The sequence below is a fragment of the Salvelinus alpinus genome, chromosome 5 (genome assembly GCF_045679555.1).
Source record: "Salvelinus alpinus chromosome 5, SLU_Salpinus.1, whole genome shotgun sequence".
In the NCBI taxonomy this organism is placed as follows: domain Eukaryota; kingdom Metazoa; phylum Chordata; class Actinopteri; order Salmoniformes; family Salmonidae; genus Salvelinus; species Salvelinus alpinus.
This window is the reverse complement of record NC_092090.1, coordinates 74719881-74742675: the sequence shown is the minus strand read 5'-3', so window position 1 is coordinate 74742675 and position 22795 is coordinate 74719881. Positions and strand designations below refer to the sequence as shown.

At 43.9% G+C, this 22795-nt stretch overlaps 1 protein-coding gene across 4 annotated transcripts; it reads right to left on the bottom strand.

The window, feature by feature from the left end:
* Positions 1-1379: 1379 nt before the first annotated feature.
* On the bottom strand, positions 1380-20871 carry LOC139576774 (drebrin-like protein B). Of its 4 annotated transcripts, XM_071403218.1 has the most exons (15): positions 20656-20867; positions 19749-19804; positions 19194-19306; positions 19022-19096; positions 18189-18335; positions 14505-14582; positions 14187-14338; positions 14022-14076; positions 13708-13782; positions 7671-7788; positions 7203-7319; positions 4249-4362; positions 3976-4055; positions 3678-3762; positions 1380-3439 (listed from the first exon to the last, which is right to left on the bottom strand). In XM_071403218.1, the coding sequence occupies exons 1-15, from the start codon at positions 20736-20738 to the stop codon at positions 3303-3305; spliced, it is 1485 nt and encodes a 494-aa protein (XP_071259319.1). In that variant the 5' UTR covers positions 20739-20867; the 3' UTR covers positions 1380-3302. The 4 variants fall into 4 exon arrangements, with proteins under 4 accessions (XP_071259319.1, XP_071259321.1, XP_071259320.1 ...); XM_071403220.1 differs by lacking the exon at positions 7203-7319 and having other exon boundaries at positions 20656-20871; XM_071403219.1 differs by lacking the exon at positions 4249-4362.
* Positions 20872-22795: the final 1924 nt, after the last annotated feature.

The window sequence follows — 22795 nt, the reverse complement described above, 5'->3', positions numbered from 1 at the left end:
TCCACGAGTTCGGAGAAATTGTCCGTAGATCTCCAAGACAGGATTGGGTCGAGGCACAGATCTGAAGAAGGGTACCAAAAAATGTCTGCAGCATTGAAGGTCCCCAAGAACACAGTGGCCTTGATTATTCTTAAATGGAAGAAGTTTGGAACCACCAAGACTCTTCCTAGAGCTGGCCACCCAGCCAAACTGAGCAATCGGGGATGAAGGGCCTTGGTCAGGGAGGTCATCAAGAACTCGATGGTCACTGACTGAGCTCCAGAGAACCTCCCAGAAGGACAACCATCTCTGCAGTACTCCACCAATTAGGCCTTTACGATAGAGTGGTCAGACGGAAGCCACTCCTTAGTTAAAGACATTACATCCCGCTTAGAGTTTGCCAAAAGGCACTTAAAGGACTCTGACCATGCACAACAAGATTCTCTGATCTGATGAAACCAAGATTCAACTCTTTGGCCTGAATGCCAAGCGTCACATCTGGAAGAAACCTGGCAGCATCCCTGCAGTGAAGCATGGTGGTAGCAACATCATGCTGTGTTTTTCAGCTGCAGGGACTGGGAGACTAGTCAGGATTGAGGGAAAGATGAACAGAGCAAAGTACAGAGAGATCCTTGATGAAAACCTGCTCCAGAGCGCTCAGAACCTCAGACTGAGGCGAATGTTCAACTTCCAATAGCAAAACGACCCTCAGCACACAGCCAAGACAACGAAGGAGTGGCTTCGGGACAAGTCTCTGAATGTCCTTGAGTGGCCCAGCCGGAGACCGGACTTGAACCCGATCAAACATCTCAGACGAGACCTGACAATTGCTGTGCAGCGACACTCCCCATCCAACCTGAGAGCTTGAGAGGATCTGCAGAGAAGAATGGGAGAAAGTCCCCAAATTCAGGTGTGCCAAGCTTGTAGCGTCATACCCAAGAAGATTCAAGGCTGTAATTGCTGCCAAAGGTGCTTCAACAAAGTACTGAGTAAAGGGTCTGAATACTTACGTAAATCTGTTTCTTCCCAAAAATGTCTAAAAAGTTATTTGATTTGTCATTATGGGGTATTGTGTGTAGATTGAGGGGGGGACAATTTGATCCATTTTAGAATAAGTCTAACGTAACAATGTGGAAAAAGTGAAGGGGGCTGAATACTCTCCAAATGCACTGTACGAGACAAAGTGATACTCCTAACTGTGCCATCAATATCAAACAGTTACTGCTCTTTGAAAAAGTTTCCAAAGCTTTCACTCCAAACAGATTTCAGAATAATCAATATGCCACCTTACACAATTCTGTTCCTATTCTATCAGCTAGCTCATACCGCCCTCGTATGTTTAAATTGACTTACTGCTGCCACAACAACCAACATTTACAAAAGATGTTATAAGACAGGAACACATTTCACTTTAACTCTTTTAATTATGACGAACGTATTTGCATTACAATATACTCCTGAAAAACAAAAACATGGATACATCACACCTTGAAATGACCATGACCCGTTTTAAATCATTCTTAAATTCCCTTATCATTAATTAAAGTGACAATGTCTCACAAACTTTTTCTTTCACAATGATTTCATTATAAATTAAAAAGCAGTGACGTTGCATAGCCTAATGGTTATGGAGTTTCAACAGATTAAAATGAGAGAAAGCACTTTCCAGAGGACGACGTCATCCTGTTACCCTCCTTTGGCACTGTCACATGATAACAGCATCTGATCAAGGCTCTTCTGTTAGGTTAAGCCAATCACAGACCTGTATTTTGATGGAAGCTGGACCTGGCTGTGAAAGACTGGTTAAGCAGAGACTAGTTGTACCCAGGACTAGGGTTGCAAAATTCTGGGAACTTTCAATAAATTCCCAGGTTTTCCAGAAATCCTGTTTGGAAGATTCCAGATTTTCTGTTTATGCCCTTCCTGATTCCAGGATTCCTCCAACCACGATTTCAGGAAAACCAGGGAATTTATTTAAAGTACCCGGAATTCTGCAACCCTACCCAGGATACATATGAAAACGGCAACAGCGCGAGAGAGGAAATATGACTTATGCTTTGTTTTGTGTAACTGGTCCCTGAAATAGTCCATCATTAAAATTCTCCAGGGGCTGAAGAGAACAGGAAGGATATGGGGATGAGCTCTTTAGCATAACCATTATATACAGTTGAAGTCAGAAGTTTACATACACCTTAGCCAAATACATTTAAACTCAGTTTTTTAGGCAGTCAACTTATGTTAAACAATAAAACATACAAATCTGGGATGTGAGTCTGCAGTATGTCACCACTATGGCACCATATTCTTTTAAGTCACAAAAAGTTCTCCAAACATGACTTTGAAATAAACTTCTGACCCACTGGAATTGTGATACAGTGAATAATAAGTGAAATAATCTGTCTGTAAACAATTGTTGGAAAAATGACTTGTGTCATGCACAAAGTAGATGTCCTAACCGACTTACCAAAACTATAGTTTGTTAACAAGAAATTTGTGGAGATGTTGAAAAACAAGTTTTAATGACTCCAACCTAAGTGTATGCAGACTTCAGGACTTCAGCTGTATTTAAAAAAATAAAAAATATTTCACAAGAATATGATTGTGTCATTATTTACACCCCTATTTTCCCTCGAGTTCAGCCACCCAGAGAGCATAGCAAATATTCAATTCCACTGCAATACCAAACTACTGTTGGAAATTCACACAGGATTCCTTTCAAGCAAACTAATTTCTGACAAAGAAATACTCACATAAAATATTAGTCTGAGGAAAAGGCAAAAAAGGCCAAAGATCATAGTTGGTACCATTATGTGAGCGATGAAATATTATCCTGAACCCAACAGGAGTGAATGCTACAAATAACAAAAATAGTATATCTGGAACAAAACTGGATTCACTTTATAAGGAATGTGCTATTAATGTTCGCAATGGAAACTTGAATTGAAAAATCAAAAAAGCCTGACAATTTACTGCATCACATTAAAAGGTGAGAGATTCAGTTTGGGGTTGGCCAATATATGGGTTTTCATCAAAACCTAAACTATGCCATCTAAGGGCTCACAACATCAACAACATAATTGAATTGCTTCCTTCAACAGGGATAGATTTGTGCAACCCCTGGTCCCATGGTTATTGTTCATATATTGGTCCTTAATGTGGCAGATCCAGTTCAGCAAACTATTCTAAAGGGTTCACTGTTGAGTTACTTCTGACCTGCTGTGTTCTGGACCCTAGCAGTTTTCCTACTGCCAAATTCTTCTGGGGGGGATCTTTTCTATTCTGCCTCCAATATGCTGATCTAGTGAGTGGGCGAGGTATGGACCCTAAATAACCTCCACGTAATTGGCTGGGAACATTCCAAAATGCCCGTCTGGGCTGTAGCCCCGCCACCAGCCCTCGTCAATCATCTCGATGCCAGTAATGATGTCATCAGGATCGAAGGAGATCTCGGTGTCATCAGCTGTGGAATGAAAAGAGGAGCAATACCTCAGATCACCATGCCCATTCAGATATCCTTTATGGTATTATTTGACGGTGTCTACTCCCTCACAGACTGCCAGTTTCCTACTAGCAGTTCCACTCATATTGATTCTCCGTATTGGGGAAAAACGTCACGGTTACACATTTTTCACATAAAGAACCAGTTCAGTGGACCGAGTGTCAGCTGTAAATTGTCAGTAGGCTGTGATGATGCTTACCAGCCTGGTAGTCGTATAGAGCCCTGGCACAGACACCTCGGTCCGTCTTCTCCCCTGCAGGCACCTCAAATGTGTTCTCTTCCACCTGAGGGAATAACAAGGGGTGCTGTACCTCTGAGAATGCCCTTCAAGTGTTAAGTTCAACTGCAAATATTACCCGTTACATCTTCTTTTGGCATGAATGGCATTTGAATAATGAGAAGGTATTTTCAGATTACAAAACATATGTTATCGCCGTTTATAATTAAATCCTCACCCTTGCGGAATGATTCTCACATGTGCCATGTCAAATATTCACCTGTGGGGGCTCCTCATAGAGATCATTTTGGGCTGGCTCTGTGGGATGGTTGTGCTGAGTGGGAGGAGCTGGTGCCTTCACTGAAAGGGGAAAAGGTCAATTGTATTTTTTTTTTAAAGACTATCTCCCTCCACCAACAGGTGGCAGCAGCAGCAGGGATCCAGAATACAAAGTAACTTAGAAATGTGTCCAGAGAAATGGTCATGATGAGTCACAGATGAGAAGAATGACTGTTCTGTGTTCAGACTGAGGTGCATGTGGAGTAGGGCCCACCTTCATCTTGCCACTGTTCCTCAGGGACTGCATCCTGAATAGGGGTTGCATCCTGCTCATCCAAGCACTCAGACTGGGATGACTCATCCACAACGAGCTCATCCACACTGGGTTCTTATTACGACATACATACATGTACACATGATATAGGAGCACAGATACACACAGATGGCCACAAATGTACACATATACTAAGGCATGCACTCAGAGATATTCAGAAACTGAATATATCAGCCAGGTCACCCGTGATACAAGTCAGTAGTCAACGTTCATCCATGGCTGAGAATGTCAGGAGATGTGGAAACCGGCCACTAAGGGCAACAGTGAGCACTGTTACCTTCAAGTAGGTTTCGGTTTTGCTAGGGTGCATCTGCCTCCGATTCCAATGGTTGCATGTTCGAATCCAGCGATAGAAAGTTTAAGATTTTTGTTTTAAGCCTATTCTAAACCTTAACCATTCGGTGTTCATTTTATTTTTTATTTAACCAGGTAGGCTAGTTGAGAACAAATTCTCATTTACAACTGCTACCTGGCCAAGATAAAGCAAAGCAGTGCGACAAACACCACCGAGTTACACATGGAATGAACAAGCGTACAGTCAATAACACAATAGAAAAAAAAGAAAGTCTATATACAGTGTGTGCAAATGGCATGAGGTGGTAAGGTAATAAATAGGCCATAGTAGCGAAGTAATTACAATTTAGCAAATTAACACTGGAGTGATAGCTGTGCAGATGATGATGTGGAAGTAGAAATACTGGTGTGCAAAAGATCAGAAAAGTAAATAAAAACAATATGGGGATGAGGTAGGTAGAATGGGTGGGCTATTTACAGATGGGCTACGTACAGCTGCAGCGATCAGTTAGCTGCTCAGATAGCAGATGTTTAAAGTTAGTGAGGGAAATATAAGTCTCCAGCTTCAGCGATTTTTGCAATTCATTCCAGTCATTGGCAGCAGAGAACGGCCAAAGGAGGTTTTGGCTTCGGGGATGACCAGTGAGATATACCTGCTGGAGCGCGTGCTACGGGTGGGTGTTGTTTTTTTTTTTTTTTTTTTTTTATCCCCTTTTTCTCCCCAATTTTCGTGGTATCCAATCGCTAGTAATTACTATCTTGTCTCATCGCTACAACTCCCGTACGGGCTCGGGAGAGACGAAGGTCGAAAGTCATGCGTCCTCCGAAGCACAACCCAACCAAGCCGCACTGCTTCTTAACACAGCGCGCCTCCAACCCGGAAGCCAGCCGCACCAATGTGTCGGAGGAAACACCGTGCACCCGTCCCCCTCGGTTAGCGCGCACTGCGCCCGGCCCGCCACAGGAGTCGCTGGAGCGCGATGAGACAAGGATATCCCTACCGGCCAAACCCTCCCTAACCCGGACGACGCTAAGCCAATTGTGCGTCGCCCCACGGACCTCCCGGTCGCGGCCGGCTGCGACAGAGCCTGGGCGCGAACCCAGACTCTGGTGGCGCAGCATAGCACTGCGATGCAGTGCTCTAGACCACTGCGCCACCCGGGAGGCCGGGTGGGTGTTGTTATCGTGACCAGTGAGCTGAGATAAGGTAGAGCTTTACCTAGCATAGACTTATAGATGACCTGGAGCCAGTGGGTCTGGCGACTAATATGTAGCGAGGGCCAGCCGACTAGAGCATACAGGTCGCAGTGGTGGGTGGTATATGGGGCTTTGGTGACAAAACGGATGGCACTGTGATAGACTGCATCCAGTTTGCTCAGTAGAGTGTTGGAGGCTATTTTGTAAATTACATTGCCGAAGTCGAGGATCGGTAGGATAGTCAGTTTTACGAGGGTATGTTTGGCGGTGTGAGTGAAGGAGGCTTTGTTGCAAAATAGGAAGCCGATTCTAGATTTTATTTTGGATTGGAGATGTTTAATATGGGAGTTTACAGTCAAGCCAGACACCTAGGTATTTGTAGTTGTCCACATATTCTAAGTCAGAAGTGATGCTAGTCAGGCAGGCGGGTGCGGGCTGCGAACGGTTGAAAAGCATGCATTTAGTTTTACTAGCGTTTAAGAGCAGTTGGAGGCCACGGAAGGAGTGTTGCCTAACCTTAAACACTTTTGACGTTTGAGAAACATGGATGAACATCTAATTCTGATGTGAGACAGATCTAGTTGGAATATATACTAAACCATCTGAACTCTCATGGAAAAAGACAAGCACACTGGATGAGATTGATGATTACAGTAATCTAATGTGGGCATGATGATTACAGTGAATGTTTATTATTGTTTTACTACTTTCTTCTCCCCAATTTCGTGGTATCCAATTGGTAGTTACAGTCTTGTCTCGTCGCTGCAACCCCCATATGGACTTGGGAGAGGTGAAGATCGAGATCCGTGCGTCCTCCGAAACATAACCAAGCCGCACTGCTTCTTGACACAATGTGTCAAAATAACCACCGTACACCTGGCGACCGTGTCAGCGTGCACTGCGCCCGGGCTGCCACAGGAGTCGCTAGCGCGATGGGACAAGAACATCCCTGCCAGCCAAACCCTCCCCTAACCCGGATGACGCGGAGCCAATTGTGCGCCGGCCCGTGGGTCTCCCGGTCGCGGCCGGCTGCGACAGAGCCTGGACTTGAACCCAGAATCTCTAGTGACACAGCTAGCAATACGATGCAGTGCCTTAGACCACTGTGTCACTCGGGAGGCCTTGGTTACAGTGATCTAATGTGGGCATGATGATGTACAGTGGACTAATCATGGGCATGAGCCTCAGGGTGACGTTAAATTGCAGTAACAAGAGAGCAAATGGAGTAGCATTAAGTCAATAATTTGGACTGATTGAAAGGGAACAGCATCAAGTAGAGATTGGACCGAAACAAACATCTCTTGTATGTCACAGTCATCCACGTGTGAAGTATTTCTCTCTGTCTGTGTGTATGTGAGATAGGACAGTGTCAGTTTGTGTCAGTGGTATGAGTGAGCTCAGACCTGCAGTAGGGACAGGAGAGGCAGAGCCTGCAGAGAGTGGGGAGGCTTGACGCAGGGGCGAGCGGGACGGCTCAGGCTCACATGTTTGCTTAGAGAGAAAAGGGCTTTGCAAACGCCCTGAGAAACACACACCAGAGCAGACAGACATACACATTGGCCGGAGAGGTTACCCAGCAGAGCAGACAACACAAAGCAGATGTGGTCTAGAGACAAGATGTGATACGAGACAGTCTGTGTCTGAATGAGTTAAAGCTGATGAAGGCAGAGTAATGCAATAAGAATCTCCTCCTGCATGTTTCAACATGGCTCAGACAATCCCCTGATCTTATCCACACCTGACAGACAGCTAGCAAGTCCATTTAGGACACACCCATGGCAGAAACATTTTACCAAATAATCTAAAGTCCACATTAGTAACTACACTTGGCATATTAATAGCAAACAGTTGAATTGGAATTAGTAGCCTACCTGGCTGGGGGCTGGCAGGGGCGTGGGCAGCATCAGCAGGGGTGTCCATGCCCTTCTCTCTCTGCTTGAACATCTCTCTGGGGTTCATAGAGCGCTGGGAGATCAGAGAGGCTGCCTCCTGAAACACACAGTGAGAGTCAGACATGCACACTGGCCACTGTACAGCTATAGAAAGGGAAGGGAAAGGGGGATACCTAGTCTGTTGTACAACTGAATGCCTTCAACTGAAATGTGTCTCCGGCATTTAACCCAACCCCAGGGTTAACTGCATCGCTCAGGGGCAGAAGGACAGATTTTTAACTTCTCAGCTCAGAACTTTTAGTAGTTTAACACCCCAGTGAAATTCACTGCTGATAAGCAAAATGGCATAATCTCCTAAATAATCTACAGCAGGGGTCAGCAAAACCTGGCCCGTAATTGATTTTCTTTGGCCCCCCCCAAAAAAAAGAAAAAAAGGGGGGGAATTCATGCAAAAATGAGTTCAGGTGGGCCTTCACACCTCAGCAAACAAAGGAAAGGAGGGGTGCTCAACAACGATGAAAATCATGAGACGTTCTTACCAAGAAAACTTCCAAAATTCTAGGTAGAAATTAGTTGGAGCACAAGATTTATTTATTTTAGCTCTCTTTAATCCATTGTACAGGATGCAAACAGGTGACTGACATTGAGGTCAAGCTGAAGTCTTCCTCAGAGTGACCTGACCATTGTGCTTAGCTCCTATTTATAGCCCAGGGCCCATTGAGACAACAATGTAAGAAAATTATAATTGAAACATAAGGTAAATGGCAAATTGTAGCACAAAATACTACTAATAATAAGAGAAACAGTGTGTCTCGTTAATAAATAGGCCATGTCAAAATATACATAGGTGATATGTGTTTGTTTGTGAATCCGGAAACACAGCGACCCCAAAAATCTAAACAAGAACATTATAGAAACGACGACAGTGAAAACTCGACGACAGTGAAAATTGTTTAGCCCAGGGGTGTCAGACTCAGTACATGGAGGGCCGGCCTATTGTCAGCCTTATGTTCTGCAATGCAGAGTTTTAATGCTCATATAATTTGACCAATATAAGCAGCACCGCAGACGCATTTGAGCATGTATATAACATTTGTTGTGCTACAATTAATGACGCTTTGGATTTTATATTCTTTCCCTGTTCTCGGGTGGTAAAAAACATAAGTATTGGTCAGCCAATAATAAAAAGTTTACCACCTGAGAACAAGTAAAGAATACAAAATCCAAAGCTTCATTATTTTCTTACATTGTTGTGTCTCAATGGGCCACTAGGCTATAAATAGGAGCTAAGCGCAAAGGTCAGGTCACTGAGTACGACTTCAGCTTGACCTCAAAACGTCAGTCACCTGTTCACATCCTGTACAATGGATTAGAGAGAGCTAAATGAAATCAAATCCTGTTTTTTTTTTTTTTTGAGTGCTCCAACTCCTTTCTACCTCGAAGTAATCTGATTTGTGTGTGTGTGAAATATATACACTGCTCAAAAAAATAAAGGGAACACTAAAATAACACATCCTAGATCTGAATGAATGAAATATTCTTATTAAATACTTTTCTTTACATAGTTGAATGTGCTGACAACAAAATCACACAAAAATTATCAATGGAAATCAAATTTAACAACCCATGGAGGTCTGGATTTGGAGTCACACTCAAAATTAAAGTGGAAAACCACACTACAGGCTGATCCAACTTTGATGTAATGTCCTTAAAACAAGTCAAAATGAAGCTCAGTAGTGTGTGTGGCCTCCACGTGCCTGTATGACCTCCCTACAACGCCTGGGCATGCTCCTGATGAGGTGGCGGATGGTCTCCTGAGGGATCTCCTTCCAGACCTGGACTAAAGCATCCGCCAACTCCTGGACAGTCTGTGGTGCAACGTGGCGTTGGTGGATGGAGCGAGACATGATGTCCCAGATGTGCTCAATTGGATTCAGGTCTGGGGAACGGGCGGTCCATAGCATCAATGCCTTCCTCTTGCAGGAATTGCTGACACACTCCAGCCACATGAGGTCTAGCATTGTCTTGCATTAGGAGGAACCCAGGGCCAACCGCACCAGCATATGGTCTCACAAGGGGTCTGAGGATCTCATCTCGGTACCTAATGGCAGTCAGGCTACCTCTGGGCTGTGCGGCCCCCCAAAGAAATGCCACCCCACGACTGACCCACCACCAAACCTGTCATGCTGGAGGATGTTGCAGGCAGCAGAACGTTCTCCACGGCGTCTCCAGACTCTGTCACATGTGCTCAGTTTGAACCTGCTTTCATCTGTGAAGAGCACAGGGCGCCAGTGGCGAATTTGCCAATCTTGGTGTTCTCTGGCAAATGCCAAACGTCCTGCACGGTGTTGGGCTGTAAGCACAACCCCCACCTGTGGACGTCGGGCCCTCATACCACCCTCATGGAGTCTGTTTCTGACCGTTTGAGCAGACACATGCACATTTGTGGCCTGCTGGAGGTCATTTTGCAGGGCTCTGGCAGTGCTCCTCCTTGCACAAAGGCGTAGGTAGCGGTCCTGCTGCTGGGTTGTTGCCCTCCTCCACGTCTCCTGGTAGCGCCTCCATGCTCTGGACACTACGCTGACAGACACAGCAAACCTTCTTGCCACAGCTCGCATTGATGTGCCATCCTGGATGAGCTGCACTACCTGAGCCACTTGTGTGGGTTGTAGACTCTGTCTCATGCTACCACTAGAGTGAAAGCACCGCCAGCATTCAAAAGTGACCAAAACATCAGCCAGGAAGCATAGGAACTGAGAAGTGGTCTGTGGTCACCACCTGCAGAACCACTCCTTTATTGGGGTTGTCTTGCTAATTGCCTATAATTTCCACCTGTTGTCTATTCCATTTGCACAACAGCATGTGACATTTATTGTCAATCAGTGTTGCTTCCTAAGTGGACAGTTTGATTTCACAGAAGTGTGATTGACTTGGAGTTACATTGTGTTGTTTAAGTGTTCCCTTTATTTTTTTGAGCAGTGTATATATATATATATATATATATATATATATATATATATATATATATATATATATATATATATATATATATATATATATATATATATATATGTACACACACACACAAAAGTATGTGGACACCAGTTCAAATAAGTGGATTTGGCTATTTCAGCCACACCCGTTGCTGACAGGTATATAAAGCATAAGTGCCTGACCTCACTAACTCCCTGCAGCAATGTTCTAAAATCTAGTGGAAAGTCTTCCCAGAAGAGTAGAGGCTGTTATAGCAGCAAAGTGGTGGACCAACTCCATATTAATGCCCATGATTTTGGAATGAGATGTTCGACGAGCAGGTGTCCACACACTTTTGGTCATGTAGTGTATGTGATCGTGTCTCAATGTAATCATGGTATGAAATTATTGTTGTTTTTAAATAAAAAAGCAGGAAGCACCAGGAAGCACTCGTTCTATAAAAAAGTGTTCAGATGAAGCAGATGCTAAACTACAGGACTGTTTTGCTATCACAGACTGGAACATGTTCCGGGATTCTTCCCGGAACATGGAGTACACCACATCAGTCACTGGCTTTATCAATAAGTGCATCGAGGACGTCGTCCCAAAATTGACTGTACGTACATACCCCAACCAGAAGCCATGGATTACAGGCAACATTCGCACTGAGCTAAAGGGTAGAGCTGCCGCTTTCAAGATGCAGGACTCTAACCCGGAAGCTTATAAGAAATAACGCAATGCCCTCCGACGAACATTCAAACAGGCAAAGCGTCAATACAGGGCTAAGATTGAGTCGTACTACACCGGCTCCGACGCTCGTCTTATGTGGCAGGGCTTGCAAACTATTACAGACTACAAAGGGAAGCACAGCCGAGAGCTGCCCAGTGACACGAGCCTACCAGACGAGCTAAATCACTTCAAAGTTCGCTTCGAGGCAAGCAGCACTGAGGCATGCATGAGCATCAGCTGTTCCGGACGACTGTGTGATCACGCTCTCCGTAGCCGACGTGAGTAAGACCTTTAAACAGGTCAACATTCACAAGGCTGCGGGGCAAGACGGATTACCAGGACGTGTGCTCCGGGCATGTGCTGACCAATTGGCAGGTGTCTTCACTGACATTTTTAACATGTCCCTGATTGAGTCTGTAATACCAACATGTTTCAAGCAGACCACCATAGTCCCTGTGCCCAAGAACACGAAGGCAACCTGCCTAAATGACTACAGACCCGTAGCACTCACGTCTGTAGCCATGAAGTGTTTTGAAAGGCTGGTCATCGCTCACATTAACCCCATTATCCCAGAAACCATAGACCCACTCCAATTTGCATAACACCCAAACAGATCCACAGATGATACAATCTCTATTGCACTCCACACTGCCCTTTCCCACCTGGAGAAAAGGAACACCTATGTGAGAACGCTATTCATTGACTACAGCTCAGCGGTCAACACCATAGTGCCCTCAAAGCTCATCACTAAGCTAAGGATCCTGAGACTAAACACCTCCTTCTGCAACTGGATCCTGGACTTCCGCCCCCAGGTGGTGAGGGTAGGTAGCAACACATCTGCCACGCTGATCCTCAACACTGGAGCCCCCCAGGGGTGCGTGCTCAGTCCCCTCCTGTACTCCCTGTTCACCCACGACTGCATGGCCAGGCACGACTCCAACACCATCATTAAGTTTGCAGACGCCACAACAGTGGTAGGCCTGATCACCAACAATGACGAGACAGCCTACAGGGAGGAGGTCAGAGACCTGGCCGGGTGATGCCAGAATAACCACCTATCCCTCAACGTAACCAAGACTAAGGAGATGATTGTGGACTACAGGAAAAGGAGGACTGAGCACGCCCCCATTCTCATCGACGGGGCTGTAGCGGAGCAGGTTGAGAGCGTCAAGTTCCTTGGTGTCCACATCACCAACAAATTAGAATGGTCCAAACACACCAAGACAGTCGTGAAGAGGGCACGACAAAGCCTATTCCCGATCAGGAAACTAAAAAGATTTGGCATGGGTCCTCAGATCCTCAAAAGGTTCTACAGCTGCAACATCGAGAGCATCCTGACTGGTTGCATCACTGCCTGGTACGGCAATTGCTCGGCCTCCGACCGCAAGGCACTACAGAGGGTAGTGCGTACGGCCCAGTAAGTACATCACTGGGGCTAAGCTGCCAGCCATCCAGGACCTCTACACCAGGTGGTGTCAGAGGAAGGCCCTAAAAATTGTCAAAGACCCCAGCCATAGACTGTTCTATCTACTACCGCATGGCAAGTGGTACCAGAGTGCCAAGTCTAAGACAAAAAGGCTTCTCAACAGTTTTTACCCCCAAGTCATAAGATTCCTGAACAGGTAATCAAATGGCTACCCGGACTATTTGCATTGTGTGCCCCCGCCCCCCAACCCCTGTTTTACGCTGCTGCTGCTACTCTCTCTTTGTCATATATGCATAGTCACTTTAACCATATCTACATGGTCTACATGGACTAACTGGTGCCTGTATGTAGCCTCGCTACTGTTATAGCCTCGCTACTGTATATAGACTTGCTACTGTTATTTTTCACTGTCGTTTTATTTCTTTACTTACCGATTGTTCACCTAATACCTTTTTTGCACTGTTGGTTAGAGCCTGTAAGGAAGCATTTCACTGTAAAGTCTACACCCATTGTATTCGGCGCACGTGACAAATAAACTTTGATTTGAAATACAATCTTGTTGGTCTTAGTTGTGATCAATGTGCAGTGTCCAAATTCTTATACAAATTATTTTCCATCCCCCCAATCATTTGCTCAAACAAAAATCATCCCCCGGCTGAAACTAGTTGCTTACCCCTGATCTACAGTATGAATAAACATGTACAATTTCTTTATTATGTCTAAAGAAAATGTAGAAGATACAAAGAATGTACAGACAGGGAAATTACTAAGTTAAACTGTGGAGACTTTGGATTCAAGCAAAGAACAGATTGGATTGAGTCATTGAAAATGGAAGCAGTTCTGAGTCACAGGGTATAGGGAGATTTTGGACAATCACATTTAACTCACATTGGCTTTCTCCACAGATTCACCACGCTTCATCCCTTTCTTCTGAGTTGCCTGGAAGTCCTTCTCCTGCTCCTCCTGATGGTGCATCCCACATAATTGAACACTACCTCAGAGGCTACACCTAACGGTTCTGTATAGTTTGTTCTTGTGCTAATCTTATCATGTCCTAAATTTGTGCTTTGACATTTAAAAACATAATTTAGGTGGGGTTCATGTTGCAGACTGACCTACTGCCTCCCACATAGCGGAACTGATTTTAACTGATTCTCCTCAGACTGCAGGCCAGTCCTGCTGTAAGCCAGCAGAAAACTCACCCATTGTTGTTTCTCATCTTCTCTGCTCTCAGCTTCCTGCTGCTGCTGGTACTTCCTGTTAAACAAATGGTTGTTAAAAGGGGGAAGTAGACAATGCAAACCTGTCTGTCAATAAGGTCAGCTAGATAACCAACAGCTAAGTGAACTAACCACAGTTTTACTCACTTCTGCTGGTCGATCATAGAGGCCCTTTCCTTGTCTCTCTTCTCTCTGAGAGTTGCCTCCTTGGCCTCTCGATCCTTCCTGTCTTTCTCCAGCTTCTGGCGCTCCTCGTCTGCCTTGCAGCGCTCCTCCTGTCGCCGCTTCTCCTCATCTTTCTGAGACAGACACGCGGGCCATGAGCACAAGGTTAGGGTAATGTAAAATGTGTCATAACGGCCGCATGACACCAGAACACGCTGAGCTATGATCAAGCAAATCTAACAAGTCTGTAGAGGATCAGTGAGTCCCTGTAGTGGGAGAAAGGTGTTGAAGCTGGCTTACCTCTGTCTGCGCCCAGAAGTTGTCTTTATTGGTGCGTTTGATTTCAGACATAGCGTTGGTCTTCTGATACACAGAGCCCTGTCATAACAAAATGTGTTAGATAATAACAAAAATCTCCTATGCTCCAAACAAGTTGTCACTCTTGGACACCAACCCCTACCCAGATCCAATACTGACGCAGCATGTTGGTTGATTATGGGGAGTTAACAGGCTTTAAAAAGCCTGCCTTGTCTCTCTGGCTCCAGCCCTGGCCAGCAATCATGAGCCTCAACTAAGCCACTGGATTCTACTGCAGACGAGTCATTGTAAACAACCAGCTGCACCATCACAACAACCAACACATTGGAAACTAACTCACACTGAAAAACTCGTGACAAATAAAATTTGATTTGTCACATGCGCTGACTACAACAGTGAAATGCATACTTACAAGCCATTAACCAACAATGCAGTTAAGAAAATTAAAAAAACGAATAAAAAGTAAGATAAGAATAACAAATAAAGGAACAGCAGTAAATAACAATAGTGGGGCTATATACAGGGTGTACCGGTACAGAGTCAATGTGCGGGGGCACCGGTGTTGTTGTAATTTAGGTAATATGTACATGTAGGTAGAGTTATTAAAGCGACTATGCATAGATAATAAGAGAGTAGTAGCATCGTAGAAGGGGGGTAGAAGCTGTTTAGAAGCCTCTTGGATATAGACTTGGAGCTCAGGTACAGCTTGCCATGCGGTAGGAGAGAACAGTACGACTAGGGTGGCTGGAGTCTGAATTTCTAGAGCCTTCCTCTGACACCGCCTGGTATAGAGGTCCTGGATGGCAGGAAGCTTGGCCTCGGTGATATACTGAGCCGTATGCACTACCCTCCGTAGTGATGCAGTGATGCAACCCGTCAGGATGCTCTTGATGGTGCAGCTGTAAAAACTTTTGAGGATCTGAGGACCCGTGCCAAATCTTTTCAGTCTCCTGAAGGGGAATAGGTTTTGTCGTGCCCTCTTCACGACTGTCTTGGTGTGCTTGGATCATGTTCCTTTGTGTCCACATCATCAACAAACTAACTTGAAGCTCTCAACCTGCTCCACTGCAACCCCGTCAATGAGAATGGGGGCGTGCTCGGTCCTCCTATTCCTGTTGTCCACAATCATCTCCTTTGTCTTGATCACGTTGAGGGAGAGGTTGTTGTCATTGCACCACATGGTCAGGTCTCTGACCACCTCCCTATAGGCAGTCTTATCATTGTCGGTGATCAGGCCTACCACTGTTGTGTCATCAGCAAACTTAATGATGGTGTTGGAGTCGGGCCTGGCTGTGCAGTCATGAGTGAATAGGGAGTACAGGAGGGGGCTGAGCACGCACCCCTGAGGGGCCCCCATGTTGAGGATCAGCGTGGTGGATGTGTTGTAACCTACCCTTACCACCTGGGGGCGGCCCGTCAGAAAGTCAAGGAACCAGTTGCAGAGGGAGGTGTTTAGTCCCAGGGTCCTAAGCTTAGTGATGAGCTTTGAGGGCACTATGGTGTTGAACGCCGAGTTGTAGTCAGTGAATAGCATTCTCAAACACAGTTGAAGTCGGAAGTTTACATACACCTTAGCCAAATACATTTAGCCAAATACATTTAAACTCAGTTTCACAATTCTTGACGTTTAATCCAGGTGAAAATTCCCTGTCTTAGGTCAGTTAGGATCACCACTTTATTTTAAGAATGTGAAATGTCAGAATAATAGTAGAAAGAATTACTTAAATTTAAGCTTTTATTTCTTTCATCACATTCCCAGTAGGTCAGAAGTTTACATACACTCAATTAGTATTTGGTAGCATTGCCTTTAAAATGTTTAACTTGGGTCAAGCGTTTCGGGTAGCCTTCCACAAGCTTCCCACAATAAGTTGGGTGAATTTTGGCACATTCTTACTGACAGAGCTGGAGTAACTGAGTCAGGTTTGTAGGCCTCCTTGCTCACACACGCTTTTTCAGTTCTGCCCACAAATATTCTGTAGGATTGAGGTCAGGGCTTTCTGATGGCGACTCCAATACCTTGACTTTGTTGTACTTAAGCCATTTTGCCAAAACTTTGGATGTATGCTTGGAGTCATTGTCCATTTGGAAGACCCATTTACGACCAAACTTTAACTTCCTGACTGATGTCTTGAGATGTTGCTTCAATATATCCACATAACTTTCCTTCCTTATGAAGCCATCCATTTTGTGAAGTGCAGCAGCCCCTCCTGCAGCAAAGCACCCCCACAACATGATGCTGCCACCTTGTGCTTCACGGTTGGGATGGTGTTCTTCAGCTTGCAAGTCTCCCCCTTTTTCCTCCAAACATAACGATGGTCATTATAGCCAAACAGTTCTATTTTTGTTTCAACAGACCAGAGGACTTTTCTCCAAAAAGTATGATATTTGTCCCCATGTGCAGTTGCAAACCGTAGGCTGGCTTTTTTATGGCGGTTTTGGAACAGTGGCTTCTTCCTTGCTCAGCGGCCTTTCAGGTTATGTCGATATAGGACTCGTTTTACTGTGGATATAGATACGTTTTTACCTGTTCCCTCCAGCATCTTCACAAGGGCCTTTGCTGTTGTTCTGGGATTGAGTTGCACTTTTTGCACCAAAGTACGTTAATCTCTAGGAGACAACGCGTCTCCTTCCTGAGCGGTATGACGGCTGTGTGGTCCCATGGTGTTTATACTTGCGTACTATTGTTTGTAAAGATGAACGTGGTACCTTCAGACAGTTGGAAATTGCTCCCAAGGATGAACCAGACTTGTGGAGGTCCACAATTTTCCCAGAACATATTCCAGTCTGTGCTAGCAAAACAGTCCTGTAGTTTAGCATCTGCTTCATCTGACCACTTTTTCTATCGACCGAGTCACTGGTGCTTCCTGCTTAAATTTTTGCTTGTAAGCAGGAATCAGGAGGATAGAACTATGGTCAGATTTGCCAAATAGAGGGAGAGGGAGAGCTTGTACACATCTCTGTGTGTGGAGTAAAGGTGGTCTAGAATTTGTTTCCCTCTGGGTTGCACATTTAACATGCTGATAGAAATTAGGTTGAAGTCATTGAAGTCCCCGGTCACTAGGAGCACCGCCTCTGGATGAGCATTTTCCTGTTTGCTTATGGCGGTATTCAATCAATTTTATTTTATTTTATATAGCCCTTCGTACATCAGCTAATATCTCGAAGTGCTGTACAGACACCCAGCCTAAAACCCCAAACAGCTAGTAATGCAGGTGTAGAAGCACCTGCAGCTCATTGACTGCGGTTTTAGTGCCAGCATCGGTCTGTGATGGTATGTAGACAGCTACAAAAAATACAGATGAAAACTCTAGGTAGATAGTGTGGTCTACAGCTTATCATGAGATACTCTACCTTAGGCGAGCAAAACCTAGACTTCCTTAGATATCGTGCACCAGCTGTTGTTTACATATACACATAGGCCCCCGCCACGTGTCTTACCAAAGGCTGTTCATCTGCAGTCTTGTGCAGTAAATCTAACGAAAATGTCCGCAGAGAAGTTAATACCGAAACAAATTAGCTATATGAAGGCATTTTATCGGACCACAACACATCTTGCCTCACTGTACAACATAATGTATGCACAGATCCTGATAAAATGATGAAACAAACTCATAATGCACCACTAAAATGTTTTAATCTCTAAAAAGGATAAGACGCGGTACATACCACAGGCCCCTGGGGACCAGCGTCTCGGAACTTGTTGGACTCTTTGTGGAAGCTATAGTTGGCCCCCGAGGCCTTGCCCACCTTTTGCATAATAGCCTCAGGTTCCACATCCTCCTCTGCACGGGCATTTATTGTGACATGTGCGCCCTGGAATTACAGCAGACATTTTAGCTACAAATAACACGCATCACAAATTCCAGATAAGGCCATGAAAGGGCTGTCCGTAGGAGGGATATTTGATATCTGACAACCACCACCCATAGGATTTGTTGACATGCAGTTAGCAAGGTGACTTTCATGATAACTGATAATTCAAGAGCCGATTTAGAAACCACAACTTCACCCAAAGCAGCCTCCAACTGCTGCTTAACTCAAACTAGGGCTGTCAAACGATTAAAATAATTTAGTTAATGGCATTAATCGCGATTAATTAAAATGTTTGGATTTGCTCAAATTCGGTCCTAACGATCTGGGCCTTTTTCCATTTAAAAAACAGTGCATTAAGTTAGGCATACTACGCTTTGATTGTCAGAGAAGGAAACACAAAATTATCTACATCAGAATGTTTTAATAGCTTAACTGCGTCAAAAAATGTTGCGCCAATAAACATGTCACGCATTAACTTTGTCCTCCCTATCTTAAACACCAACATGCTACTACTGGCACTTACAGGGGTGTCTATTCCTTTCCTGCAATAGCTATACATTTCATTTCCTGTTAAGGCCAGTGTTACAAGTGTATACACAAAAAGTTGCATCCAATCGATTTTTTTCCTTAACTAAACACAAGTTGTCTGTGTGGAGAAAATGTCTATACCATGCCAAATGAAATACCTTGAGAAAATTTGCCATGGAGCTGACATGATTGGCACATAGTCCTTTCCTGGCATCTTTCACACCTTCTCCAGTCTGAAACACAAATACTCATGAGCATCATTCAACTTAAATTACAAAATACAGAGGAGTGCCACCTTCAGAAGAAAAGGGAGCGTAGCACAGCACTCACCCAGTTGATGAGGACGTATTTGCACAGGCCAGAGTTTGGGTCCTGGACACGACAGAACGCGTACATAATTTTCCCGCTGCTAAGTTCCTCCACCAGTTCCTCCAGTCCACCATCTGAAACAGTATTGTAATGTTGGCACATAGTAGAATGTATGTTCTATGCAAAGTAATGTACATTACTGTGTAAAGCTTACATTTTGTTTACAATATGGCTACATGGCAAACAATACTGCCGTAGGCACTTTCAACATGTTCCGTTTTTGACAGGGTATGTGCTGGAAGATTCTTCCTGCATTATACATGATTTGTTTGCTACCTATCTTTTCACATATGAAAATTGTTCTTATTTTATTGAAACAATAAAAGACGCACCTACTGCAAAATACTTACTACCTTTGCTTTCATCTTTTAAATTGCTTTACTGTGCATTGAGAGCAATTCAGTGGCACACCATAAGTTAAGGTGATGATGATCTAAGACAACATTGCAGACTCGATTCCAAACGGAAAACATTTAAATGTTGGAGCCTTTCTAAGATCCTGTGTACCACACTCACCTCCCTTCTCTGCCAATCGGATATCATTAGTGTTCCCCTCATAGGTGTACAATGCCCTGCAGAGAAGAATGCCTGGTTACAGGATCACACTAGCATTGCAAATAGTAGATTGTTGTTTACACTGCTTATTAGGCTACCATACTGTCAACATCATTGTTCACATCCATGTAACACTTAGCCACTGCTTAAAAAGTTATTGCAGAATAGCATCCTGGTTAGGTGATGTGCCCTGATCAAACAAAAACATGACACTGGGTTGAACTGCATAACTTTGGAACAGACCATTAACGTGAGCAACTGAGATCCTATAATAGTGTACTATGTAATTATATGGTTAAAAAAAAAACATCTGAGAATCTGGTCCCCATTCAGCAACAGGAAGTGTGCTAAGACTGAAACCCTCTGGGTTTGATAAACCTCTTGAGAGGTAAACCAGGTTAATTAATTAATTCAGGTCATCTTGATCTTTAAACACTTCTTTAGCTAAAATTTGCTGCCTAACGTTAACGTTAAATATTGCATGCACCTAAGAAATCAACAAAATAAAAACAAACAGCTAACGTAGCTACTAATGTTATCTAGCATCATCCTTACTTAGCTAACTAGCAAGCTAAAACGCTAAGGAAATTGGCAGACAACATGACATGGTCATCCGATTTGTATAATTGGCTACTGTACAAACATGGCAATAATATTTATACTGTTTCGTTGATACAAAATTCGTTCTCATTGCACAACAAGCAAGCCAGCTAACTAACTTACATGATAGGCAAGGGAAATTAAATGCTGTTAACTAAGGAACTAACGTAGCTAGCTAACTAAAAAAAGCGGATGCACCATTTTATGGCGACGCGATTAGATAGCTAGATAACGTTAGCGAGCTTTCCTGCGATGCTACGGTCCTTACCAATTGGTGTTGCATTTCTCATCTACCACCTCTTTGTAGGCATTTGTCAGGGCAATGCCATTTTTGCTTAGGTTCACTGCCATCGTTCAGTCACTGAAACAGTTGTGTATAGCCGTGATAAGCCCGTCCTACTCGCAGAGGAGAGGCGGTAAAACCGAATCGAATTGACTTCTGATTGAGATCTCAGCACACAGGAAGCTCGCCTTCCAGCAGCACAAACGATGACGTCACTCGTACGGTAATGAAGCAAGTTTCCAAATAAAAGCCCACATTTCAAAACATTGCAATGTAGATAACTCATTTAAATATATTAAAATAAAAAATATGGTTTTAAAAAACATTTTTCTACCCCCAGTAATGAATTAATGCAATGTTAACACTGATATGTTGAGAATATTTGGCTGTAGAGAGAAAACTAGTCCTGTTAGCTAAAGTGAGGTCGGAAATACTCAGTAGGGTCTCTACTTAACAAATATGTGTGGTTTTGGAGGCGGACTGTGTCCTACATACGCAGCAGCACTTCGTTCTCTGCCCACTCTATAGCGCCCAATGCAATATTCTGTAATAGACTGTACATGGGATACATATTGGCTTGTAGAGAGAAAACTGTTCTACCTGTCTCAGCTAAAGTGGGGTGGGAAATACTCAGTAGGGTCTCTACTTAACAAATATGTGTAGTTTTGGAGGGGGACTGTGTTATAGACATATGCATTTAGTCCTATACATTATAGTCATTCCAAAACAATACATTAATGTACTGTTGTGTTTAATATCAGTTGTACTGTTGTGTTTAATATCAGTTGTAAAGACAAAACACACATATTTTTTTTGCTTACCCTGTTTGCTTCCAGTGTGAAATGAAATGTACACAAAAAGACACAATGTAAACAATGATGGACTGGCATACCTTTCAACAACCTAGATTAACCTAATGGTGATGGTAATGGGTGCACGTTTACATTTAAATAAGCCTAACGTGTAAATTATTATTTTTTTTAAATGCATCAGGTCAATCGCTTGGCCTGACAAATAAAGTCATTTTTAGGCAGTATTCTAGTAAAATCATGTTGCTAGTGGTTTATACAGTGCATTTGGAATTCAGACCCCTTGACTTTTTCTACATTTTGTTACGTTACAGCCTTATTCTAAAATTGATTAAATTGTCCCCCCGTCATCAAACGTAACACAATACTCCATAATGACAAAGCAAAAACTGGTTTAGAAATTTTAGCAAATTTATGCAAAATAAAAAGTGAAATATTACGTTTACATAACTATTCAGATCCTTTACTTAGTACTTTGTTGAATCACTGAAAACAATTACAGCCTCGAGTCTTCTTGGGTATGACACTACAAGCTTGGCACACCTGTATTTGGGGAGTTTCTCCCATTCTTCTCTGCAGATCCTCTCAAGCTCTGTCAGGTTGGATGTGGAGCGTTGCTGCACAGCCATTTCAGGTCTCTCCAGAGATGTTCGATCGGGTTCAAGTCTCGGCTCTGACTGGGCCACTCAAGGACATTCAAAGACTGGTCCCAAAGCCACTCCTGCCTTGTCTTGGCCGTGTGCTTAGGGTCGTTGACCTGTAGGAAGGTGAACCTTAGCCCCAGTCTGAGGTCTTGTGCGCTCTGGAGCAGGTTTTCATCAAGGATCTCTCTGTACTTTTCTCTGTTCATCTTTCCCACAATCCTTCTGCCAGTCCCTGCCGCTGAAAAACATCCCCACAGCATGATGCTGCCACCACCATGCTTCACCGTAGGGATGGTGCCAGGCTTCCTCCAGATGTGACGCTTGGCATTCAGGCAAAATAATTACATCAGACCAGAGACAATCTGAAACTGTTTGTCCAAAAATTATGCAGAAAAGCTAATCCATGCTTGTATCACTTCTAGATTAGACTACTGCAATGCTGTACTCTCTGGCTACCCGGATAAAGCACTAAATAAACTTCAGTTAGTGCTAAACATAGCTGTTAAGGTTAGGGCTTATTTCAAGGTTTTACTGTTAAACTACAAAGCATTACATGGGCATGCCCCTACCTATCGCTCCGATTTGGTCCTGCCGTGCATACCTACATGTACGCTACGGTAACAAGACGCAGGCCTCCTTATTGTCCTTTGAATTTCTAAGCAAACAGCTGGA

Bases quoted from the DNA above. Each gene is read 5' to 3' on its own strand.
- LOC139576774 (XM_071403218.1), bottom strand. From the start codon at position 20,738: ATGGCAGTGAACCTAAGCAAAAATGGCATTGCCCTGACAAATGCCTAC. The intron at 18,336-19,021 runs GTATTTCATTTG...CTGTAATTCCAG, and splicing joins CCATGGCAAATTTTCTCAAG to GGCGCACATGTCACAATAAA. The intron at 14,077-14,186 runs GTGAGTAAAACT...TTTGTTTAACAG, and splicing joins TCTATGATCGACCAGCAGAA to GAAGTACCAGCAGCAGCAGG.